General features: G+C 39.6%; 1 protein-coding gene and 1 long non-coding RNA gene across 3 annotated transcripts; one reads left to right on the forward strand and one right to left on the reverse strand.

The window, feature by feature from the left end:
* Positions 1–2,366: 2,366 nt before the first annotated feature.
* Positions 2,367–3,917, reverse strand: LOC133641537 (uncharacterized). Of its 2 annotated transcripts, XR_009824298.1 has the most exons (5): positions 3,848–3,917; positions 3,254–3,285; positions 3,121–3,176; positions 2,936–3,059; positions 2,367–2,506 (listed from the first exon to the last, which is right to left on the reverse strand). It is a non-coding gene; the product is annotated as an uncharacterized LOC133641537 (long non-coding RNA). The 2 variants fall into 2 exon arrangements; XR_009824299.1 differs by lacking the exon at positions 2,367–2,506 and having other exon boundaries at positions 2,914–3,059.
* Positions 3,918–7,979: 4,062 nt separating this feature from the next.
* On the forward strand, positions 7,980–27,011 carry cry2 (cryptochrome circadian regulator 2). Its single transcript, XM_062035441.1, has 12 exons — positions 7,980–8,280; positions 12,099–12,207; positions 15,780–15,922; positions 18,705–18,889; positions 19,397–19,485; positions 19,911–20,051; positions 20,332–20,457; positions 21,506–21,691; positions 21,811–21,962; positions 22,065–22,267; positions 25,488–25,568; positions 25,677–27,011. The coding sequence occupies exons 1-12, from the start codon at positions 8,123–8,125 to the stop codon at positions 26,213–26,215; spliced, it is 2,112 nt and encodes a 703-aa protein (XP_061891425.1). The 5' UTR covers positions 7,980–8,122; the 3' UTR covers positions 26,216–27,011.
* Positions 27,012–27,117: the final 106 nt, after the last annotated feature.

Genomic DNA, 27,117 nt, shown 5'->3' on the forward strand with positions numbered 1-27,117 from the left:
ATCCATCCATCCATCTTCAACCGCTTATCCGGAATCGGGTCACGGGGACAACAGCTCCAGCAGAGACCCCCAGACTTCCCTCTCCAGAGCAACATTTGCGACTTCCTCCTGGGGAACCCCGAAGCGTTCCCAGGCCAGAGAGGAGATATAATCCCCCCATCTGGTCCTTGGCCTGCCGCGGGGTCTCCTCCCAGTGGAGTGTATGCCATAATTAAAAAACTGTTGCACAATATGCTCTGGATCCCATATGGTACTCATTCAAATCATTGACAAATGCAATACTGTATTGGTGTTTCAGTGGCAGAAATCGTAAGACTTAAGCATGTTCACAACAAAAGGATGGACTACTGTATGACAAAGGCCAAACTGTCCATTTAGGAAGATTTATGGTTTATACTGGACATTTGACAAAGTTTGCAGTTTAATTCATAAAATGGGTGTGTCATTACAGAATACCTGGTTTGAGACTCATACCACTCTTTCACAATATATCCTTTACTCGGACATTGGGACAAATAGATATTTTGATTAGGTTATATAACACTCTTACACCACTAGAGGGCAAAGCAGGACTACAGTACTTGCTGGGGTTATGCAGACGGGTAATACAAGTACCGTAGGTTACTGTACCTACAATATGGCAACTCCATTTGGACAGAAGTTTGAGTTGCTACACTAAGCATGCAAAAGACTGGTTAATAGAATATTGATGTATGTTGAATCCTACTCAAGGAACCTTGTCCCATCCATATAAGATTTCCAGGAATCTACACCAGGTGTGGGCCGGACTGATAAAAATCATGGCAAAATAATTTAAAATGAAAGAAAACTCCAAAATGGTTTTGTCTTACTTTGGCCAAAAATAAAAAGCACATTCTGAAAATGTACACATTACAAATGATCCTTTGGCAAAACACAATTTTCTACCGCTTGTCCTTTTCGGGGTCGCTGGAGCCTATCTCAGCTGCATTCGGGCGGAAGGCGGGGTACACCCTGGAGAAGTCGCCACCTCATCACAGGGCCAACACAGATAGACAACATTCACACTCACGTTCACACACTAGGGCCATTTTAGTGTTGCCAATCAACCTATCCCCAGGTGCATGTCTTTGGAGGTGGGAGGAAGCCGGAGTACCCGGAGAGAACCCACGCAGTCACGGGGAGAACATGCAAACTCCACACAGAAAGATCCCGAGCCCAGGATTGAACTCAGGACCTTCGTATTGTGAGGCACATGCGCTAACCCCTTTTCTACTGTGCTGCAAATATTGGTGCAGTTTCAAACACCATGAAGAACACTGAATTTAGACTTTCTCAGTGTACTTACAAATCCATTAAACTTTATGCACTCTGTTTAGCATCCTCATGTTGGCAGTTTACTATTAAAGACCTTTGGAAAAGCAACCACGTGTTCCCTCAAACCACCAAATTGGTGATATCCACAATTGCCACAACACATTTTATATATCAAAAATTATAAAATAAAAAAATGCCAAAATGACAATGCCTGAAGTAAAACCAAACTTAAACTTAACCAATGTGAACATGGTAGATTTAAGCATAACACCAAATCTAGAAACTTTACCATGGAGTTCAGGGCACACATTGTGCCAGTAACCAATTGTGAGCAGCAGAGAACTGACTACAAAGACAACGGTCAAGTTGACTTAAGTCTTTGCCTGTTTCATTATTTTATCCTTTGAGTGCAAAAAAAAAAAAAAAAGGTATGTGTTGCTACAGCATTAGTCTGTAGCCAACCACAACATGAGCGGCTGATGGCTTGATCCAGCGCCGATTGGAGTAGCGGCAGCAAATAGCCAAATACATAGGGTGCTTAAAGTCAGTCATGTGTGACATGGGTTACTTGCTATTGCAACATCCAGTGGACACATTTAGAACAGGTTTCTTTTGTTAATTGCAGCTCATTTTCCTGGCAAACTCATCCTGCGGTCCAGATTAAACCCATTCACAGGCCTGTAGCAGCCTGCCGACCGTACATTACCCATCGCAAAGCCCACGCCGTAGTCAGGACTTAGTTGCTACATGAACCGGCCTAAACTATTCCAGATCCTTACATTTGGAGTCCAGTGTTAATTTAAATTCCTCTGCAAAAACACAGCATTTTTCCAAGCTCAAGGGTGACTGTTTTGTGGCCACCACACCCTTCTAAACAGGTTAGAGCTAGTTTTGTCTCAATTCAAATTAAAAACACATTCAAAATGTATATTTTAGTTTTTATTAGGATGTACTGTATTCCAAGAAAATCCTCAGAACAGAAGCTGCAGTCAGTCCTCACCAGATCTGCAGAACAAAAAACATGAGTCAATATTATAGTGATGTTAGGGCAGTTGTAAGCTTACCTGCAAAATCTTTTCAGAAGTGTCAATATTTAACAGGATTCTTCCAATAGGTTTTGCGGACATTTCTGGATGCTGGCCAAAAGGGAAACTTGGGCTCCCCAGGGACGTAATGCGCTTGAGCAAACACAGCTCTTCCTCGCTGATATCTTGAGCGAGAGTCAAAAGCATAGACTGGCGTCAGACCAGAGACATCACTGAAGACTGGATTGGAGACCTCATCATTGGTACTCTGACCAGCAGCAACATGCCATGGTTTCTCCACGGAAGGTTGCACAAACCCATTGGAGTGATGCCACACATGACCATCTGAACCATCATTGCTACCAGCTGGAACGCCATTGTACCCACTAGAGTGAGCAGGATGCCCTTCCCACAAACCAGCATTGCCACTTTGAAACTGGTTTGCGTCATACATGTTTTGGCTTCCATGACTGCTAGGATGAGCATGAAACTGGTTTGCATCATACATGTTTTGGCTTCCATGACTGCTAGGAAAAGCATGAAACTGGTTTGCGTCATACATGTTTTGGCTTCCATGACTGCTAGGAAAAGCATGAAACTGGTTTGCGTCATACATGTTTTGGCTTCCTTGACTGCTAGGATGAGCATGAAACTGATGTGGAGCAGAAGAGCCTTCTCGCCAATATCCCGAGGAAGACTGGTAGGGTACTGGGACAGCAGCAGCATAGGAGCCATAATCTGGAACAGACAGTATTTAGTACAAGGAAGCAACCATGTTTTAAAGACTTAGACAGCATACCTTTTTGTAAGAGATTACAGAACATGCTTCCAAGCAGCAAACAAGAAATCCACATCCTGTGTAGACAAAGGGAAAAAAATGCATTCAGGCAAATTTTAAACATGATATTCATCGTAGCAGCAGAGTTACTCACATTTTGGTTCAGTAGATGTTTTCTGGATATGCCTGCAAACAGAAAACATACCCTCTAAAACTTCCAGTTTCCATACTACTGTATTACTGCAATTTCTCCAATTTAGTGATAGAATTCCAATTAGTTGGAGTATGTATGCAATGGGCAGATATACATTTGCAAACTGCACAATTCCATTAAACAGATTACAGACAGCTGTACAGTAGACAATGCTGTGTTTTTTTCCTTTCAAATAAATTGTTGATTTAATCAAAAAGTTGTCAGCCATTAAAACTTGAGTGATTAGTCATACAATTGCTCATCTAACTTGTGCACAATCTGAACACAATACCCTGGCCAATCTCCTATAATCATGTCAAAGTGCTCTTAATGTCAGATGTTAGACATGATAGCACACCATGTCATTTAATTTTCTGCAACTGTTCCTCACATTTAAAAAATGAAAGCCCCCGCCCACCGCCTGCCACAATAGAACTAACAATTTAAAACTATGAACAGAAATGAACCACAAAGTTCAGGAAGTTACAGTAATACAGAGCAACACAATGAAGAAATTGCATGTAGAACAAGCAGTGTATGCATGGATTCTCTTACCTGCTGCACAACCACCAAGAAACTTCCACAGGAGCCTGTCTGCAGTACTGTTGCAAACCCAGAGATCTCCCTTTTAAGGGACTCTTGCACCTCCTAATTGATTGTAAACTAACAACAGCTGGTGTCAATCACCATGGAGGGGCCTCCATAGTGTTTTTTTAATTCTGTTCCTCTGTCTAGCCAGCCGTGTTTTAGCTGTGTTTGTTTGTACATTGATTTTGATGTTTTTTTTAACATGTGGAGCACTTTACGAGACATAATTTAAGTTTGATTTGAATAAAATATTTTTTGTAATACTTAAGGGGATTTGATTGACTTGTCCAGAATATACCCTGACTTCCGCCCAAGTGCAGCTGGGATAGGCTCCACCCCCCGACCCCACCACCACGACCCTAAAAAAGGACAAGTGGTAGAAAATAGATGAACGAATGAAGGGGATTTGATCAGATTGTTTTCCCACGAAGGAAGGAAGTTTGCAGGAGCCCACTTTCCTTGACATTCACCACCTTTACTTATTTAGATAGATAGGATAGATAGGTCTTTATATATTGTCATTGCACAAGTACAACAAAACTTTGTTTTCAGCACAAATTTTACACACTAAAACCAAATAAATGACTTGGACTTAGACTTAGACAAACTTTATTGATCTACAAGGGAAATTGTTCCACACAGTAGCTCAGTTACAAAGGATGGAAAGGGTAAGGATGGAAAGGATAATGCAGGTATAAAGTAGACTAAAAATGTACCATAATAGCAATATAAAATACAACATATGTGTAATATTTACATATTATATATACAGTATATAATATATACTGATATATTATATTATATTATATTTTTTTACAATATACACAATATATAACAAATCCCAATTACCGTGTACAATATTACAGTATATGTAACAGCTGCAGCAAAAAAAAAGGGCAGCATAAAATAGAGAGTGGATCCAGCAGAAAATATACATTATAAACAAAGAGAGGTAGCTAACATAGAAGCGGTCAGGTAATAGAAATATATCATCTATTGCTGTATGGCTAAAAAAAATCTGGAGGCACACCACCAGAAGAAAACGTTAAAAAATGTAACTCCACCAGGTCGTCGTGCCTTATTTTGAGTGTGTTAGTGTCTTCCTACATGTGTGTAGTGCTTTAGTTCTTGTCTTGCGCTGTTATTTTGGTGGCCCTTCCTGTTTTGTCTGTGTTTTCCTGTAGCAGCTTCATGTCTTCCTTTGAGCGCAATTCCGCGCACCTGCTTTGTGTTAGCAAGCAAGGCTATTTACATTGTTGCTATCCTTCTTTGTGTGGACATTGTTGATTGTCATGTCACGTACGGATGTACTTTGTGGATGCCGTAAGTTTTTGCTGTCATCCAGCATTCTGTCTCTGTTTACTTTGTAGCCAGTTCAGTTTGACTTTCGTTTTGCATAGCCTTTTCCTTTCCCTTTCGTTCATTTTGGGTTTTGGGGTCGCGGGGGTTTATTCAAATGCCATGGGTAAATAAATAATGTGCTGCGACCGAAAATTACCCCTTTGCCAGACTTTGGTTACACTTGACATTGGGGGCTATACGGTATTCATTGACTTTCTACCGCTTGTCCCTTTCGGGGTCACGGGCGGTGTTGGAGCCTATCTCCGCTGAATTCAGGCGGAAGGCGGGGTGTTAATCTGGGAAGACAAAAGGCCAGGGGAGCACACCCTGAGAAAAAAGCAAGAGCCGGTAGGCGCACCATAGGCGGTCCTCCGACAGACCTCCTGCAGCTGTGAGGAGGTGCCGATCGTCCTGGGTTTCCCTTGCCACCGGATACAGCTCCCCACAGCGAAGAAGTGACGTTGGAGTCTGCACATCTCCCTCGTCGAAAAAGACCTCAACGGCGGAGTGGGCGGATGATGGCTGCATAGAAGCTCCACAACGGTCACAAAGGCGGAAGAAGGCTGCAGCAAAGATGGGCCCCCAATTGTCTTGGTCTCCATGCCATTGGACCCTGGCCTTCTCTTTGCCAAGGACAGTGTGCACCAGTCTCCCCACTTTAAAAGATTCCACGCACAGGCGTTCTCCTGAAGGCAATCACACCAACAGGAGGACAATCATCATACTTGCCAACCCCCCCGGATTTTCCGGGAGACTCCCGAAATCCAGCGCCTCTCCCGAAAACCTCCAGGGACAAATTTTCTCCCGAAAATCTCCCGAAATTCAGGCGGAGCTGGAGGCCACATCCCCTCCAGCTCCATGCGGACCTGAGTGAGGACAGCCTGTTTTCACGTCCGCTTTCCCACAATATAAACAGCGTGCCTGCCCAATCACGTTATAACTGTAGAATGATCGAGGGCGAGTTCTTGGTTTCTTATGTGGGTTTATTGTTAGGCAGTTTCATTGACGTCCTCCCAGCGCGGTAACAACACACAACAACAGCAGTCACGTTTTCGTCTACCGTAAAGCAGTTCGTCTGCCGTAAACAGCAATGTTGTGACACTCTTAAATAGGACAATACTGCCATCTACTGTACATGCATATGTGACAATAACATCTACGGCTTTTATAGCGTGCACAACTGCGCACACAACAAGGAGACGAAGCAGAAGAACGAGGAAGATACAGCCGTGGCGACGCCGACGACGAGTAAGATGGAGAAATACGCTTGTAAGTTCCAAGCTGCAGCTGGGATTGAACCTGGATAGCCTCCGGGAAGAAGTAGTGGAGTACCAAGTGCTTGGCAGTGAAGATCTTCCTCAGGAAGCAAAGATTGACCGGTTTTGGGCCATGCTAGGGAGAGATGGAAGATTCCAGACTCTAGTGCATTTGATGAAAGCACTTTTGTGCGTGCCACACAGCAATGCATCATCAGAGAGGGTGTTCAGCATGGTTAGAAAAATAGTGACAGAGAATAGAACAAGGATGGACAATTCAACCCTTAACTCAACAATGAGTAGATGAGTGTTATGTGTGTGTATATGTGTAAATAAATGAACACTGAATTTCAAGTATTTATTTTATATATATATATATATATATATATATATATATATATATATATATATATATATATATATATATATATATATATATATATATATATATATATATATATATATATATACACATTTATATATATATAACCCCGAAGGGAATAAGCGGTAGCAAATGATGGATGGATATATATATATATATATATATATATATATATATATATATATATATATATATATATATATATATATATATATATATATATATATATATATATATATATATATATATATATATATATATATATATATATATATATATATCTAGGATTCACTGAAAGTCAAGTATTTCTTATATATATATATATATATATATATACAGTGTATATATATATATATATATATATATATATATATATATATATATATATATATATATATATATGAAATACTTGACTTGGTGAATTCTAGCTGTAAATATACTCCTCCCCTCTTAACCGCGCCCCAAACCAGGCCCTCCCCCCACCCCACCTCCCGAAATCGGAGGTCTCAAGGTTGGCAAGTATGACTCATTTCGAGTTATTGCCGACGACACCCTGGACAAGTCGCCACCTCATCACAGGGCCAACACAGATAGACAGACAACATGCACACTCACATTCACACACTAGGGCCAATTTAGTGTTGCCAATCAACCTATCCCCAGGTGCATATGTCTTTGGAGTTGGGAGCTAGCCGGAGTACCCGGAGGGAACACACACAGTCACGGGGAAAACATGCAAACTCCACACAGAAAGACCCTAAACCCGGGGATCGAACCCAGGACCTTCGTATTGTGAGGCACATGCACTAACAGAATGTCTTCTTTACATAAGGACCGTCAGCTGTAGAAAAAAAAAATAACAGGCTAATTTATTCAAAATCAAACCAAAGTATGCATTTCGCTATAGATGGCCACAAGTGCTGTAGTATGTGTAAATGGAATATATGGTCAGTGTTGTGAACATTTCCGACATTTTATAACATGTCACTGGTCTTTTTCCACCAGTCCACCGATGTATTCCCGCAAACCAATCAAATTTTGACTTTCTTGTTGATGATTTATCGACAGCCAATCAGCGAAGCTGGGAGCGACCATGCCCCTCCTACATGGTCTTGTCCCCGCCTCCTTCAAAGTCGCTTCTATTTTGACAGCTAGTAAACTTTAAGGGTCTCGCGTCGGATTTATCCCCTTTCCACCCTTTTTCCGGTATCGTTTTCACCGTCCACCGTGGATTTGACCCCTAGGATGGAGTGAAAAGCAATAATGGTGGTGAATTCGGTGCACTGGTTTCGCAAATGTCTTCGTTTACACGATAATCCGGCCTTGCAAGAGGCCCTCAACGGAGCGGATACCGTGCGTTGTGTTTATATCTTGGACCCCTGGTTCGCCGGCGCCGCTAACGTGGGAATCAACCGATGGAGGTTTGCAACACTCAAGTTTTTCTTCTGAATGTTACATTTGTTGATTGCAACGCTTATATTCACACAAACACGGAATTTTTATGATTGCATACGTTATAGCTATGCTGCATCTGGAGTTTAGGGTGTAGGCCTGTTAATGGTCAGTTAGATAGCTAATGCTAGCCTGGACTGGAGAGCGGATATAAAAGTATGATGTTGTCTGTTTCAATCGACTATTCATTTGTGATTTGAAAATATTTATTCATTAAATTCTTACTTTTGCCCCCTCTGACCTGAATTATATAATAATGTTTTGAAAAAGCTTATTGTTAAAATGTGCCGCTATATGATATCGGACTGATTCTTAACACTCAATTTGTTTAGATTGACGCAATACTTCCGATATCGGCATGTTTTCTTATCGATTCTATACTGAAATATGTCCAACCGAATGCGTTATATAACGTTATAAAGCTATAAATAAATGGGTTATACTTGTATAGCGCTTTTCTACCTTCAAGGTACTCAAAGCGCTTTGACAGTATTTCCACATTCACCCATTCACACACACATTCACATGTGTGTGATGGAGGGAGCTGCCATGCAAGGCGCTACCAGCACCCATCAGGAGCAAGGGTGAAGTGTCTTGCCCAAGGACACAACGGACGTGACTAGGATGGTAGAAGGTGGGGATTGAACCCCAGTAACCAGCAACCCTCCGATTGCTGGCACGGCCACTCTACCAACTTCACCACGCCGTCCTATGACCAGTAGGGTTGTAATAGAGTACCTTGCTGACAAGTATTCCACCAGTAGAGAAGATATGAATTAATTGATGAGCCTCTAGGCGTTGTTGTTGCACAATCGCCCAGAAAGCATTTAAACGTCATACGAGGTGGCGACTTGTCCAGTGTGTACCCCGCTTTCCGGCCGAATGCAGCTGAGATAGGCTCCAGCAGCCCCCACGACCCCGAAGGGGACAAGCGGTAGAAAATGGATGGATGGATTTCATGGTTTCGTTGTTTTGGAAGGCGTTGGCAATGATGCTTTCTAATTGGACAATTTGTTTTATTACTTCTCTGTAAAATATACGCATAAAAGTGTGATATGTAAGTTCATCCATCCATCTTCAACCGGGACAACAGCTCCAGCAGAGACCCCCAGACTTCCCTCTCCAGAGCAACATTAGCAACTTCCTCCTGGGGGATCCTGAAGCGTTCCCAGGCCAGAGAGGAGATATAACCCACCCCCCATCTGGTCCTTGGCCGGTCTCCTCCCAGTGGGACGTGCAACCAGGACCTCCCTAGGGAGACGCTCTTGAGGCATCCGCACGAAATGCCCGAACCACGTAAGCTGACTCCTTTCCAAGTGAAGGAGCAGCGGCTGTACTCCAAGTCTCTCTCTGGGTGACTGAACTTCTCACCCTATCTTTAAGGGAGGTGCCAGCCACCCTTCTGAGGTAACTCATTTCGGCCGCTTGTATCCGCGATCTTATTCTTTCGGTCATGACCCACACTACATGACCATAGGTGAGAGTAGGAATGTAGATATGTAATGATATGATAGGTAAGTTTGTATCTCAAAACATTGGACGCCTGCCATTATTTCAAGAACAGCGTAATTATTTTCACATTTATTTAAAGTTAAAGTACCAATGATTGTCACACACACACGAGGTGTGGCGAAATGATTCTCTGCATTTGACCCATCACCCTTGATCACCCCTGGGAGGTGAAGGGAGCAGTGAGCAGCAGCGGTGGCCATGCCCAGGAATTATTTTTGGTGATTTAACCCCCAATTCCAACCCTTGATGCTGAGGTAATGGGAGGTAATGGGTCCCATTTTTATAGTCTTTGGTATGACTCAGCCGGGTTTTGAACTCACGACCTACCGAGCTCAGGGCGGACACTCTAACCACTAGGCCTAAACTATTGTTTAGGGAACAGATTGTTTCCTTAGTTGTTATTCGTTTAGAAATGTTTGCCATAGTGTCTTTTAGGGCTGCAACTAACAACTACTTTGATAATCGATTAATCTGTCGATTATTACTTCGATTAATCGATTAATAATCGGATAAAAGAGACAAACTACATTTCTATCCTTTCCAGTATTTTATTGGAAAAATCAGCATACTGGCACCATACTGGCAACATACTTATTTTTATTATTGTTTCTCAGCTGTTTGTAAATGTTGCAGTTTATAAATAAAGGTTTATAAAAAATAAATAAAAAATAGCCTCTGCGCATGCGCATAGCATAGATCCAACGAATCGATGACTATATTAATCGTCAACTATTTTTATAATCGATTTTAATCGATTTAATAGATTAGTTGTTGCAGCCCTAGTGTCTTTGGATTTCTTGAGATGACACTCATATAAAGTAAAAACAGGTAAATAGTCAGTGATATCACATATAAATAGGCCACTGGTGATTTGATTTCCCATAATGTTAGTAAAAATGTTGTCGATGATTGTGGCACTATGTGTTGTTATTCTGCTTGGTTTGGTTATGGTTGGATATAGAGACAAGCTGTACATTGTGTCAATGAAGTCATCATGTTTTTGCTTGGTTGAGTTTAACAAATCAATGTTAAAATCACCACAGATAAATATGGTTGTATGGTTCACATAGGAAAATAGTTTACCCATCCACTCATTGAAAGTTTCTATGCTTGAACCAGGTGCCCGGTATACACAACTCATGAAGATATTTGTCTTTTTGTCATTTAGGATTTCCACTGTTAAACATTCAAATAATCCAATTCAAATAATAAACTTAGACTTTGTCTCAGTGTATTTTACAAAGCCAGGATTACACCTTAAATCACAGCCTATCTGGGATTGAACAAAATACACAATAAATAGATGGAAACTTGTGTAGGTATCAAAAACATCACTTGTCATGTCCACATATTAATTTTGTGCTAACTCAACAAACCATAAGAAACGGATGTAGAACAAGAGGGTTGAGTTACATTCTGCGTTGACTTTTCTCATTTTTGACAGAGACATTTTGGGCCAATGAGGTTGCCAAATAACAATGTGTTTAAAACCTGCCGTTTTACCTTTCGATTGGGTTGGAGGGAGAAGAGCCGCAGCCACACTTTACTGTGTACCTCTTGCTTGGCCCTGGTATGAACCGTGTGCTTGCCTAACAGAATTGCTATTGTGACATCCAGTGGACACATAAAACAGCAGTTTCTTTAATAAAAAAAAAATCAGCTAATTTTTAAACTTATCACGTGGGCCGAGGTCCAGATAAAACCAGTTTGTGGGTCTGATTCGACCCGCGGGCGATATGTTTGACACCCTTGGTCTATATAGACAGTGAAAGTGTAAACTGCACCAATATTTTTTATAATCATTAAATTACAGACAGCAGTAATTCTCACAGTGAAAATGCTTCAAAAAATTTAAAACATAAACAAACTCTAGCATTTCACTTTTTAACAGTAGACATTTCATAGTTGGATTCAGTAGAATTAAAGCAGTATTGAATCACTGAAACAACTACATTGTATTACCATGATATTAAGCAGTGATGGGATGGAGATTCGTACAGCTGGAGTTACCATTTAAAGCTTATGAGCTGCTTGTTTCCCACCAATAAACAACTGAGTTTTTGCTTTAAGACTTAATGCAGCAATAAATCATTACAATTTAAGGAGCATAGTAAGTATAAAAATGTACGCGCAATGCAAGGTAGTTGAAGCACCAAACTACAGTACATATAGTGCAACCAATGACTGTATTCACTCTGTCACTACTCTTCTGCATAATAGCACAATTATCTCTAAAGCACAGTTCTTCTGTGACGGTTTACTTCTTTCCCTGCAGGTTTCTGCTGCAGGCGCTGGAGGACTTGGACTGCAGTCTGAAGACGCTCAACTCCAGATTGTTTGTAGTCCGAGGGCAGCCTGCTGAGGTTTTTCCCAGGCTGTTTAAGGTCTGTATTGGTGGTTACCTCATTATGTTTGAATATGCAGCTCACAGCATGTCACAACACATTTAGTCTGAGCATGACATGTTTCCATTACTTGGTGGCAATCTTGAAATTCAAGGATTCAAAGAACTTTACTGCCATATAAGCCCACATGAGATGGCACAAAATTTAGTGCCCGAGCTCACAAATTTAGCCCAATGAGTACCACAAGAACAATAGTGTGTACATAATAAGTTAAATTTGAAGTGTTATTTATAATTTGTCTATGCTATGAATGGAGTTTATTATAAATAGCACAGGTTAGTAGTAATGTATTGTATATAAAATGCCCTCTAGTCCTTCACTCTCACTTTCCTCATCCACAAATCTTTCATCCTCGCTCAAATTAATGGGGAAATCGTCGCTTTCTCGGTCCGAATCGCTCTCACTGCTGGTGGCCATGATTGTAAACAATGTGCAGATGTGAGGAGCTCCACAACCGGTGACGTCACGCGCATATCGTCTGCTACTTCCGGTACAGACAAGGCTTTTTTTATCAGCGACCAAAAGTTGCGAACTTTATCGTCGATGTTCTCTACTAAATCCTTTCAGCAAAAATATGGCAATATCGCGAAATGATCAAGTATGACACATAGATTGGATCTGCTATCCCCGTTTAAATAAGAAAATCGCATTTCAGTAGGCCTTTAAATCATTTATCATCACCAAGAGGTTACTGCTCGCGTGACCTCACTTTGTTTGACCCTCATGTTATTTAGAGAAGAAAAGATTGGAGACACATCATAGTTTTACTTTTGGAGGGGTCCACAAATTAAACATTAATCCATAAAAGACAAGTTGGACTTATTCGTGCATCGCTAAGTAACGTACTTGATTGACATAAGGAGTGCCGTGCTGCTCTGATCGTGATGCCAATGAGAAAAAGGATAAGTTTGTTTGCCGTTGATTTTCTGCAACGAATATTAGTCTGTCATCTTCAATTAATGTCTGCAGTTGTTTTATGGTGTGAAGTTCATATATGTATATATAACTTTGTGGTTTTATTATTGGCTGATGTTGACATTTAGTTTTTTTTCTCATTGTGTTTCTTGCTGTTTTCCCAAATTTTGCAGGTGTTTTTTTGTAATGTGCCTATAGGGCCAATGACAAAGGAGTCACAGGCCACAGATGGCCCCTGTGCATTTTGAGCACCCCTGCTGTAGAAGCTAACTTTTTATGGCAACTGTAGGCCTAGTGCTGTTCTATATTTGTTCATGCTATAGTCACATATGGGACACTAGTCAGGTTACGTCAGCACCAGAAATAGTCAAATCAGCTGTTCACCTGGCAGGTTTTTACCTTTTGAGAGGGGATAAACGGGGAAGTCCTTCTTTAGCTGTCACTTTGTTTCATCATATATTACTGCCTTAGCACATGTCAGTGTTTACTTTAGTATATAAATCAACACAAAACCCGTACTATGGAGAAATGTTTACAGACTCTATTATTTGGCTTGTGAGCTTCCTGTTGCACTCGAGCGTTGATGATGATGATGGTGGGCTCTGTGATCGATGAAAGCGGGCCTCGATCGGCCCGACGGCGGCGCGTCCCGACGGGCTGCTCGCCTTTACAGAACCTTACAGTTTGTGGAAGACGTGGCAGAACTTCCAGCAGAGCACCACCATTGCTGGAGAGAGGAAGCCGGTTTATTGCTGCCCAGAAAGTGTGGGCGCCTTTTTAATAATGCGTCCCCAAAATGCAATTCCTCGCATGCAGAAGATGCTAGAAAATGTTCGATACGTTGCAACAGTGAGCCTTAATGCATTGTTGCAACTCAATGATTTTTGAGGACGTCATAAAATGCGCGTTTGCGAGACGAGCAGGTGAAGTGTGCCGCTATGCTAGTGGGGTGTGGCAACGGTGTCGAGAGCGGAGGATGTGAGGCTGAAGAGCGTTCCTTTTTGGGGGTCTGTTATTCACTCTTTGGGTGGGGGTGTCACAGATGTCATATTAATGCGTTTTTTTTTTCTTTCTAATATTTTCGCGATCGACCGGTAGGGTCCCAAAGATCAACTGGTCGATTGCGATCGACGGGTTGGCGACCCCTGTTCTACAGCAATGAATGGGAAATACTTTTCACCCTTTCAAATCATCACCCTTTTCCATCAGGTCCTATTTGTTAGTTAATGCCTTTTTTTAATACAAATGTTTAATACATTAGGGTCAATCAAGGAGTTTGACCCTAATTTTGTCGTAAGCAAATGAACTGCAGCTTCACAGAACCCGGTTTATTAGCCTGTCAGAAGATATTATAAGAATTTTGTCATGCATGTACAGTTTTGGTCAGGTCAGAAGTATATTTTTGCTGGGCCCTAATGAATTAACTTTTTTTCCACATCGATATAATAATTTCAAGAATTATCTTTTTTGTACAACTGTTGTTTTGAACATGAATGTCTATACAACAATGATTCTCAAACTGTGATACGTGTACCACTTTTGGTATGCAGGCTTAATTAAAGTACAGTGTTTTATTTCCCTGTAAAATGGATGGATGGATAAACAGTGTTACTGTTCAAACTGTGTCTAATGTTACAGTGACCAAAAATATTAAATATGCTTGTTAAATAAACCTCCTTCATCCATCCATTCTTTCATTCTCAAAAATAATCTTACTTATCATATGAAATATAACTTACTTCACCAATTGGAAGTAAGTTGGGACGGCGTGGCGAAGTTGATAGAGTGGCTGTGCCAGCAGTCGGAGTGTTGCTGGTTACTGGGGTTCAATTCCCACCTTCTACCTTCCTAGTCACGTCCGTTGTGTCCTTGGGCAAGACACTTCACCCTTTGCCTCTGATGGCTGCTGGTTAGCGCCTTGCATGGCAGCTCCCGCCATCAGTGTGTGAATGTGTGTGTGAATGGGTAAATGTGGAAATACTGTCAAAGCGCTTTGAGTACCTTGAAGGTAGAAAAGCGCTATACAAGTACAACCCATTTATCATTTATTATTTATCAATTATTATTTATTTATTTATTTTTTATTGTGATTACTTATGGAGTATATTGTGAATAAATTGAGAACAGGAAGTGAACAAAAGTTTTAGCAACTGTTATGTAAAAGAAAAGGGGTAGGATTAAATAATCTCTGCTTCTTCCTACTCCTTTTTGAACATGTTGAAAAGAGAAGCTGGAAATTGTGACGTATCATGTTGTATGTTCGAAATAAACTAAAACTCAACTCAACAACTCAACTCAACCTCTACCTTGTTTTTAATGAATACTAGGCCTACTATGCTGCTGTATTTTATAGTTGGTCATTATGACGGTACTTGGAGAGCCAAGTTTTTTCTGAGGTGGTACTTTATGAAAAATTATTGAGAACCACTGATATATGACACAAAAACAACAGCAGCCAAGGTAAATACATTCAAGCCTCTTTACATTAAATGTACACCTGAAACAAAATGTATTTACATTCAGCACACTGGTTCTTGTGGAGAAATATAAGTCAGTGTGTGCACCTATATTAATGACATTCATAACAAAATGTTTTAATTTCAGTTGATAATGTAAATCTTCTGGTCCCTCTTTAGGAATGGAAAATGACGAGGTTGACGTTTGAGTACGATCCAGAGCCGTATGGGAAGGAGCGGGACAATGCCATTATCAAAATGGCCCAAGAATTTGGCGTGGAGACTGTTGTCAGGAACTCTCATACCCTCTATAACCTTGAAAGGTGCGTGACACACACACATTCACAAACACAAACACAGATAGACTGAATAATTTTAGACTGAATAATTCTGGACATGGAAGTTTTTGTTAAAATATTTTTAAAAAATTTAAATATCGAAATTTGAAAAATCTTCTAACACAATGTCTTTTTAGTCTTTTGTCCCTTTCTTGTGCCATTTCCAAATACATAAAAAAAACAGTCACTAAATACAATTCAACTATTATTTGGTTTTTGCAAGATTATCATAATTACTAGGGATGTGTAGGTACCTTTTAATTTTTTAATCTGGGAATCATACTCAACGGTACCAATTTTCTGTACTTTTGTGTGTTAATGTTTTAATAAATTTTTAATTTGTTTAGTAATAAAATAGATTTTTTCAATTCAACATCTAACACTGTTTTGATAATGATAACCATGCTACCCATTTGTTTTATTTAGTTTTCTTACAGTTCTGACTGTCATTTGCAATTATGCGTTCATTTCAGTTTGACCTAGGCGTGTTGCTGTAGTCGGGAAGTAGTCTATTGACAATAAGTTGAATGTACCAGTCTTGTCTTTTGTTGAGCTGTACAAAGTGTTTATACTGTAAGTATTGTATGTATTACACACCAGCTGTTTGATTGTAACATGCTTTTTTAATGTAGTCTTCAATACCGAATTTAGATGTTGAAATTGCCATGTAAATCAGTAGCATGTAGTATAAGGCATATTCAATGTAAATTAATGGGCAAGTTAATTTTTAAAAGTGGAGCCTTATTTTTAAGTGCTTTCTATCATACATGCTTGCTTTGTTGTCATGGAAAATTGCAACGTTACCAGGCAGTCCGCTACAAATAAGCCTGTTTGCTGCCAAGTACTTGAGCCGGTGCCGAGTCTACAACCGTACATGGGGTCACATGCAACAAAGGTATCGAAATATGTTACTGTTTGATATCACATGAATCGGTACCTGGTAGTACCGACTGAATTCAGTTGGTTACCATCCCTAATAATCATACTTTCTTTTTTGTCACATCCAAGACCGAGAACACAGTTCAGGTGTTGGCTTCTGAGGTGATATAGTGCTTAAATACCAGCAAAAATTGCACCTCATGCTGCTTTTAGGTAGACCTGCTCTCCAAATGCCGGGACTAGATTATATGGAGTGTGCGGGGTAAGCAAATTACACTTATGCAAGAGCTCTCCTCATGTCTGCTCAGCTACACAGAGAGAACTCAGTTCAGTTCTCTCTTGCATAATGATACTGGGTGAGGCTGAAGGAAGCTTATCGTTTGTGTGTGCTCACTGAGTTGGAGGGTTTTACTTTGGTGCTTGTAGACATGTGCTTACTGCGTTCGCTCAGAGCTGTCACGGTGAAGTGACCAATAGGAAGCCATGTCTGCTGCAAATCCACCAACCCTGGATCCAGTGCTGGCAGATACACACTGAGGTTGTATAAGATAGAAACTAAAAATACAAAGCTTCACTATCAGCCCCAGCGGCAAGACAGAAATAAGCCAAGTATGTTGAAATGCAAACAACACCTTATATAAACCACAATTAACATTTTTTTAGAGTACAATTACACATTTTGATGCTTTGAATATTTTGTAATATTGCAAACAAAAGGACCTTCCTCAGCACAACTAGAAGTAGTTTATTTCGGACATAACAATTCCGTAAAGTAAAGATACAAAGACAAATGGTTCAGAATAAAAACATGTAAAAAATTAAAATTATTAGGTTTTTATTGTGGGGGAAGAAGTGAAACTTCTTTAGTCTGACCCCTTATTCATGAATTAATAACTATCTCGCTTTCTTGTAATCATCATCTATAAAATTATTAATTTACTGATCCTAATCTAATATTATAAAACATATGTTTATCTCACATAAACACATTTTTGGCACAACCATACATACGTGACTATACACATATACTGTATAGGCATATACAAATACGAAGTGACAGTACCGTAACACCAACAAATAATGAATACTGGTAAACATTAAAAAAAAAAAAAGATAATAATTATTTAATGAAAAAAAAAAAAAAATCTGAAATCAGAATATATGAAATAAAAGTTTAAAGAAAAAATATGTACAATATATAAAAACGATAAAATAAGTAAAATACAGGAAAACCTAAAAATTAAACATTAAAATATAGCTAAGAAACAGAAGTAATGTTCAAAAATATGTTATGTAAAATTTGGCTGATTTTAGGATCAATAGCCAAATGTATAGATCAACTTTGTTCTTTTGTCTAAGGCAGTGTTTTTAAAATAGTGGTTTGGGACTTCCTGCGATGATGTGTCAGCGGTGTTGTGAGCAGCACAGGACATTTTCATCTTTTGTGTTCACACTGTATTTTTTATGTTAGAACGATACACAAGCATGCAGCTACGTGGCAGCAATGCTCAATCTAATCAACAGGGTCCCTCTGCTACGCAGTAGAAGTAGTAAGTACACAGGGACATACAATATGTGTACTGTGCTAATGGTGGCGCAGAGATAGAGAAGTTTGTGTCATCAGCAGCATGTATAAAGAATGTAACTCACACAGTCCGTTGTGCAGATAAATAACTTCTCAACAGTAATTATATTCAGTGGGGGGGGGTCGGTTCGTGGAAAATTTCTGTCTCCCAGGGGGTCATGACAAAAAATAATTGAGAAGCACTGGTCTAAAGTGTCTAAGGTGGTTCTGTACACTTACACTCACTGTACATTGTTTGGAATTTTGCCTTTGACAAGACTGTTAAAGTGTTACATTACCTTCTATTTTCCTCCTTCCTTGCAGGATAATAGAGATGAACAACAACAGTCCTCCAATGACCTTTAAGCGTTTTCAGACCATTGTAAGCAGACTAGAGTTGCCAAGGCGACCCCTGCCTCCCATCACCCAACAGCAGATGGACAAATGTCATACTAAGATAGCTGACAACCATGATCAGCTCTACAGTATACCTTCTCTGGAAGAATTAGGTAGACAGTACTTTTACTCTAATGGCTAAATGTATTGTTCTTTTGTATTGGGCCGAGTGTAACTCACAAATCTGGTATTGCTATTAGTTGAATTATTAGAATTTTTCGTTTAGTAGGGGTGGGCAGCATGGACCTAAGGTTCTGGCTATATGACAATACCCGTTAGATATCTGTAATTCCTTCAAAATTGGAATGTGTTCAAATTAAATTTAAAACATTTGATATATGTAACAACCACTTCTTTCGAGACATTTGTTTTTTGGAAATGTGTCTTAAAAATTCTACATACCACCCAGCCCTATTGATAAGAAAGTTTTTACCATTCTTTGCACACATTGTCTTAATGTGCAAGTCTGGATCAAGCTAGTTTGAAATCATTGAGGTTTATGTGCTTCAAAATATGTAGTATTAAGGGGATACTAAAGCTCTTACCTTTTTAAGGTTGAATGTACTTTGCATGGTTAAGTGGCTATGTGTTGGAACTGATGTGTGCAACTATATGTCCAGGTTTCAGGACCGAGGGTTTGCCGCCAGCTGTGTGGCGTGGAGGAGAGTCAGAGGCATTGGACAGACTCAACAAACATCTGGACAAAAAGGTAGACTTCGACTAGATACAGTCAATTGCAATTAAATTGTTGTAATATATAGATGGCCATTCAACTAAATGTTCTTGATCAACAATGGGAAAATCTAATAAAATTAACAATAGATTTAGCTTTTTTTCATATTATTTTGAATAGGGTAGGAGAATCCTGTCTAAATGTTTTGAATTCCTAATCACTATAATTTTACCTGAAGTTAGAGCTGCCATAGTGGAAGTCTTTGTGTTCTGATGTCATATTCGCTTTTTTAGACAGCACATTACGGTAGTTGAGAATAAATTAACAGCACCTCAATACATGATTGAACTACAATCGTATTAGATGCAATCAACCAAATTTGAAATGATCAGTTAGTTGATTAATGAGTTATTATGCCCAACCATTGGCTAATGTGTGCACGTTTTTTTGTGTTTTTGTAGGTGTGGGTGGCAAATCTTGAGCACCCTCGGGGCAACATGTGCTCTCTGTATGCAAGTACAACAGGCCTCAGCCCCTATTTGCGTTTCGGCTGCTTGTCCTGTAGGGTCCTCTACTACAACCTCAGGGAGCTCTACATGAAGGTACCACCAATCGTTACTCTTGAACAAAATCTTTTGATCAAGGGAGAATTACAAGAATTCACATTTTGGGATGGTGGATTATACCCAGATTGTAAGTACTGTAGATCATAAAAATGCAACAAGAAGAAACCAGAGAAAAATACACAAAATACAGAGTAAAGAAATTATTGAAGACTGCATTTAAATTCAAACAGGCAATGCCTCAGTTGATGGCTTTGTGTTTGTTCTGCTTCAATGAAATTCACAAGTGCCCTCTCTTCTCTTTTGTGTTTACCATTAGCTCCGCAAGCGTTGCAGTCCTCCGTTGTCCTTGTTTGGACAACTCTTATGGAGGGAATTCTTCTACACTGCTGCCACAAACAATCCAAACTTTGACCGCATGGATGGAAACCCCATTTGTGTTCAGGTGGGCATAATTGTATTCTCTGAGCCTGTCATTTGATTACTATGCAATACCGTGGAAAATCCAAACTAAACACACTGGTCGACTTCCAATTTGTTCGGATTTCTTTTTATATACTGCACTCAACTGTAGTATATATTTGATGTAAACTGTACTGTACTGTAGTATATTTGAAATAATTTGTTCCAGAGCCAAAACTATGTTGTCATGAATAAAACCTTTATTAATAACCTCACAGGCAACATTTATTAAAAAGTGGATCTATGATGATTTCATTCTAAATTTTAATCACTTCCTTGTGGTCCAGATAATGTGTATTGGATATGCTTTGGTGTAAAATTTGTGAAAATGTTGCTCCATATTTAAAGTTAAAGTACCAATGATTGTCACACACACACACTAAGTGTGGGGAAATTTGTCCTCTGCATTTGACCCATCCCCTTGTTCACCCCCTGGGAGGTGAGGGGAGCAGTGAGCAGCAGCGGTGCCGCGCCCGGGAATCATTTTTGATGATTTAACCCCCAATTCCAACCCTTGATGCTGAGTGCCAAGCAGGGAGGTAATGGGTCCCTCGGCCGGGGTTTGAACTCACAACCTACCCATCTCAGGGCGGACACTCTAACCACTAGCCACAAGCAGTTTCTTTTAGTCTGTCTGCAAGCTGTCTGTTGTGGAGGTGTTTTCAGATTGCATCCTCTCCAAAAGTATAATCATTTATCTTTTGAAAATGTACACTGTTTAGATATACAAATTATATTTGTCACTGCTATTTTCTTTCCAGACATAATCGAAAATAAACATTATAAACATTATATTGATTTTCCTGGTCACTACATTAGGTACACCTACCCATACCGAACGAGAGTGTATACAAACAGCTGTTTTACCCGCATTTATGTCACTGCATGTCACAAGTCTGTGCTATTATGCGCATGTCACGGTTAGATGAAAATAATACTTTGTCTTACTTTTTTGTGTTTCCTCGTGGCTTGAAGCAGAAGCTCCTCCCCCTCCGGTTACAAATGATAATAATAAATACATTTGTCTCTAGATTCCTTGGGACCAGAATCCCAACGCACTTGCCAAATGGGCTGAGGGCCGGACTGGTTTCCCCTGGATCGATGCCATCATGACCCAGCTCAGACAGGAAGGCTGGATCCACCACCAGGCTCGGCACGCCGTGGCTTGTTTCCTCACCAGGGGAGACCTATGGATCAGCTGGGAAAGTGGCATGAAGGTAGGACAAAACAATTAAATTAATGTGTTTACCTGTTCATACAGAAGAATTAGTTCACTTCGGCATACGGGATAGTGCACTTGGAGAGACTCTTACGGCATGTGCTTCTGTTCCTTCAGGTGTTTGAGGAGCTGCTGCTAGATGCAGACTGGAGTGTAAATGCTGGCAGCTGGATGTGGCTGTCATGTAGTGCCTTCTTTCAGCAGTTCTTCCACTGCTACTGTCCTATCGGCTTTGGAAAAAGAACTGACCCTACAGGAGATTACATCAGGTCGGCATTTTTTCCATATTCAATTTCTGAAGGTTTCTTTCACAAGGCTGCATGTGTTTTAAAAATGACAAAAGCTGAATTTAACTTATGATCATCCCGTAGGCGTTATATCCCCATCTTAAAGGACTACCCAAACCGCTACATATATGAGCCCTGGAATGCCCCTGAGTCAATCCAGAAGGCGGCAAACTGTGTAGTTGGAGTGGATTATCCGAAACCAATGATCAACCACGCTGAGGGCAGCAGACTCAACATTGAGAGGATGAAACAAGTTTACCAGCAACTCTCACATTACAGAGGACTGAGTAAGTCAGCTAATAACTCAGTTACTGTCTTTAACGCACACACTCTCATTAAGACCATTCGTAAATTGATAAATACATTTTGAGTTCTCCTGCACTCCCATTTCCTTACACTTTTCAACATTGCATATAGATTTCCTCACCTTCCTAAGAATCCAACACAATACAAGAACATTACCACGCTCATTTAGTTAAGTAAGGCTACCAAAGATATGTTGAAGATAATACTACCCAGTTTGACACCATTGCAACTACAGCTATAAAGATATTGTTCTGAAATACTTCTCTGACATTTTCAATCAGATTGATACACTAGATCAAATTAGAAAGTGCATGTGTGCCTTGATCCTAAGCAGACATGTGACTACCACTCTGCATTTTACAAAAAACCTGTCAATCATCTTTATTGTCGTTTTTGTATATGAAAGGGCATTTCTCGGGTAGCTTTACAAACCATGATTTTTAAAGTGGAGTGTTTGTTTTCTCTAACAAATTTTGCACTTTTTTTGGAAACCGACTTTTACCTGCTTATGCCTAATTAACCCGTTTTTGGACAATTCTGGTCAGAGGTTTTTTACACCCATCCTGGGAATGATTTTCTCATATATTTTGGGCTCTGGACGATTTATTTGTATTGTTGGTTATATGGGATGTAACAACTAAACATTTTCAGTCATTTTAAAAAAACAAGTATTGGATGCATAAGTTTGAATTGATTTTGAATTGCTGAGATAGGCTCCAGCCACCCCGAGAGGGACAAGTGGTAGACAATGGATGGATGGATGGATGTTTACTATTGTGCAGTCGTAGGTGACTTACAATTCCAGCCCTCGATTTGCAAGTCCTTTAAAGACTGAGCACTCAGTAATAGCTTCTTTCTTCTCCTGATGGTGACTAGGCGTATACTTTTTACGTGATGGCTGCTGCCTAGAGCAACTAAATGCCTCCAGACTGTGCAAGATGTGGCTAGATAGTCCCATTTGTCTGCATCGAGGCTGCATCTCTTGAGATTATACTTCAGTTTGTCTTTATATCGCTTGCGTTGGCCGCCCTGTGTCTGTTTACCTTGGTGTAACTGGGAACAAAAAAGTTGCTTGGGCGGGCGATTATTAGGTATGCATAATAAATGCCCTGTCCCAACGCAGCCGATTTTGGACAATGATTGTCTATAGTAGTCATACAGTTGGCTTGCACTAAGATGCTGTTGTTTGTTCGTTTATCTCGCCCACTGTTGCTTAACATCTTGCGTAGAGAGCGTTGGGGATACATCTCAAGACTTTTCAGGTGGCGTCTATAGGTGGTCCATGTCTTGCTTGCATACAGCAGCATAGCCATAACGATGGATCTATACATATGAATCTTGGTATTTGTGCAAAGGCTCTTTTTTTTTAATACTCCTTATCTCAGATGTCCAAAAGCGCTGTTGGCACTGCTGAAATGGTGCTTCACTTTCGTGTCAATTTAATTGAATTTAATTGAATAGCTTTATTTGATTAGGACAATGCATATTGATCATCATATGAGCAAAGCATCACAATAAATATGCCAGAATTAGCTACAATAGTTAAATATCATCTGTTGTCCTAAGGAAGGAACCATAAAAACAGACACATTTAGCAACAATATCATACGTACATTAAAATATGACTCACAATAAATATTGACAATAAAACAAGCAACACAAAATGAACAGTTGAGCATTCACATTACACACGGGTACAAGATTGGTTTGTCTTTAACCACTGTATTACTGTTTTTTTGAAAGTTGAATAGTTGACACAGTTCCGAATATGGGCTGGTTGTGTGTTCCATGTATGTGTGCTTCCAATTGAGACAACCATTTGACTAAATTTAGTCCTACATCGTTGAATGTTACCTCACCTCTGGTTAGCGCTCTAGTATTGACTCGATTGCCAGGGCAAGGGATGTACTGATAGGAACATTTAATATCGCATTGATTATCATTATTATTGCAGTATTGTTGAATGTGCTCAAAAAATACTTATACATACATTGAAATCTCTTTTTTTAAATAACTAAAATAAATAGACCCGCTGTTAGAAAGCCCACTAGTTTGAATATTTGTGTTTCTTATGCTGCACTAGTAAGAGTATTCTAGTGGGCGTTGTGGTGTCCTTCTCTGTTTAGCGGTTCTTGAATCCACTGTAAAAACACTTCCATGTCATATTCCTCTGAGTATGTATCATCACTCTGTACTAAGAGAGCACAACTTGTAGGTTCAATGTGCACAATTGAATATCTTAGTTGCTCAGACAGCAAGGCGTTTATATACGTTTAGAATAGGGTATGTTGTTTCTTAATGGGGAAATACATTAATGTCTCTCCTGGATTCATATTAGCATTTAAGCTAGCTCCAGTCTGTCCGTGAGTTTATCAAAGTGCTGTAATAAATAACGTTTTTTCAATAATTTTAATTAAAAATAAAAATACTGACTGTTGAGAGTTTTACTGTGGTTATCATTAATACCGTTTATCGTTACCACTTACAACTCCTAGCCATGGGGATGAATTACTTCATGCATGACTTTCTATATTTGATCTTGTATGCATAAATCTGACCCTGTGTAAATTACAGGAACTTTCAAATAATTCATCTTCTTGATTTTAGAAATCACTGAAGAATCGATAAATTATACAGTATTATCATTGCATCCTGGAACAAGAACCATCCATAGATGTTCAAAAGACACTAAGTAACCCATTTCCACTGTTTGTTTTTTTAAATACTTTTCAAGTGGCCACGGCTGATTTATTACATGACAGGCAAGTTCAGTAACATGCTTATAACCTTCCAGCACAAAGTCATATTTTTAGTAGTTTGCGTATATTTGTGTTGAGAATATGAGTTGTGGGGGTGATGTGTCTCCACTTAAATGAAAATGTGTCGAACAACCGGACAATTATTAGGCTCATTATCTGGTGGCACACATACAAACATAATCCTGTTGTTATTTTCAATGTCACGTACTTGAACATGCGCATGCCCTCACAAGAATGTTTTTCAGTGTTTAAAAGATAACAGTGTTTTTAAGATCCATTTTCATGAGTTTGCAGTCCAATGTAGTGCCCTTTTGAGCCAGGAGGGAGACCACCATCTGGCATGTCATGTTAACCTTTGCAGAGAGCTGTGTTTTCCTGAGTGCTTTTGTTTGCAATGTTAAGTAAACATATGAGACCAGTAGTGAGTTTCTGTGTCTGTTAGGTCTGCTCGCATCAGTACCAACAATCCAAGAAGAGGCAGAGCCACCAATGACTGATGAGTCTCAGACCAGCAGTGGCCCTGGTGGGAGGAAACACTATTCTTTCTCATATTGAGAAAAGCTACAATGTAATCCTTATTGGTTTCATTAAACAAACACTGTGCTCATATGTTTTGCTTCTGTATTCCTAGACTCTCCCTCCAGAGTTATTGATGATGAAACAGCTGGCTGCTCTACAGCTCCTGATTCATCTACTGTCTGCGCATCTTCCACTGCTGTTCCAGACCAAGAACTGGAAAAAGATGGAATGTTTTGCCAATACCAGACAACCCCTAACTCCTTAGATTCTCACTTACAGCCTTTTGCAGCCATAACATCAACATGTGCAGGCTATTTGGCAGCTGCAGAGCCCCCTCTATCTTCAGGATTGACAACAGGTCTGAACCCCTTATCACGGTCCAAAACAACCCCGCCTTCCTCATCCTGTTTCACTTTGCCGCCATCCCCAAGTCAACCTCCAGCCCAAACTCAAATGTCTTCTTTGGGGTTAAGGAAGAAATGCTTTACCCGTAAAGTGCACCGTGGTCAGAGACAACGAGGGCGACAGAGTTGCTTTCGAGGGGTCAGAGAGGGAGCGATTGAGATAGCGAGAGGGGACGAGAAGATGGACGAAGGTGTAGAGACAGACGAGGACAGAATGGAAGAGGAGACTTATGCAGCACATCGGTAGTAATATACATTACAGAAACACCTTAATTTCTGGAGGAAACACATCAAAGCATGATATTATTGCATTTTGGATCAATCTCCCATTCTATCCATTATGTTTTTATATGATAACAAACTATATAATGCTGTTAACGGGTTTCTCTTATTGACTCGCTTGTGTGAGCAAAAGTTAGAGTGGTTGGTGTGGCAGCGTTTTCTTAGTGGCAAATATTATATTTTCCAATGTGGTTTCAGGACAAGATTCTATATTTTTATCCGGGTAAACTGGACAAATAAGCTGAAGGAGCTGTTTTCTCATTATGCAGACAATAGACACTCATTGGAAACATCGTACACATGCACAATGTCATTCTATCTCACGCAATAGCTACAGTGTGAGAGGGACGGGTTACTTGGTTGGTCACCAATGATCCTGAAAAGAATAAGGTAGAGGATAAATAAACAAGACCCATATCAAATTGTATCTCTTTACCAAGAAATGCTAAGTACATTATTTCAGTGGTAGTTTACTGTGTTGTACGTAGCGCTGCACTGTTTAATACTGGGAGCTGTTTCTTTTCTATGTATAAAATAAGGTAACCAAAATTCTATAAATTATACAGTATAAATGCATTCAACTGTCAATATGATGCACTTGTACAGATTTACACCAGTGCAAACTTCAACTGTGATAACACACCTATTCATTTTCTTTCTCATTGGCAGTCAATCAAAACTGAGCATTAGTATCTTTGAATAGAAGTATTTATTGATATTGTGTGTGTGTGTATATATATATATATATATATATATATATATATATATATATATATATATATATATATATATATATATATATATATATATATATATATATATATATATATATATATACATATATATACACACACACATACAAAAAAA

The sequence above is a fragment of the Entelurus aequoreus genome, linkage group LG24 (assembly GCF_033978785.1).
Source record: "Entelurus aequoreus isolate RoL-2023_Sb linkage group LG24, RoL_Eaeq_v1.1, whole genome shotgun sequence".
Taxonomy (NCBI): domain Eukaryota; kingdom Metazoa; phylum Chordata; class Actinopteri; order Syngnathiformes; family Syngnathidae; genus Entelurus; species Entelurus aequoreus.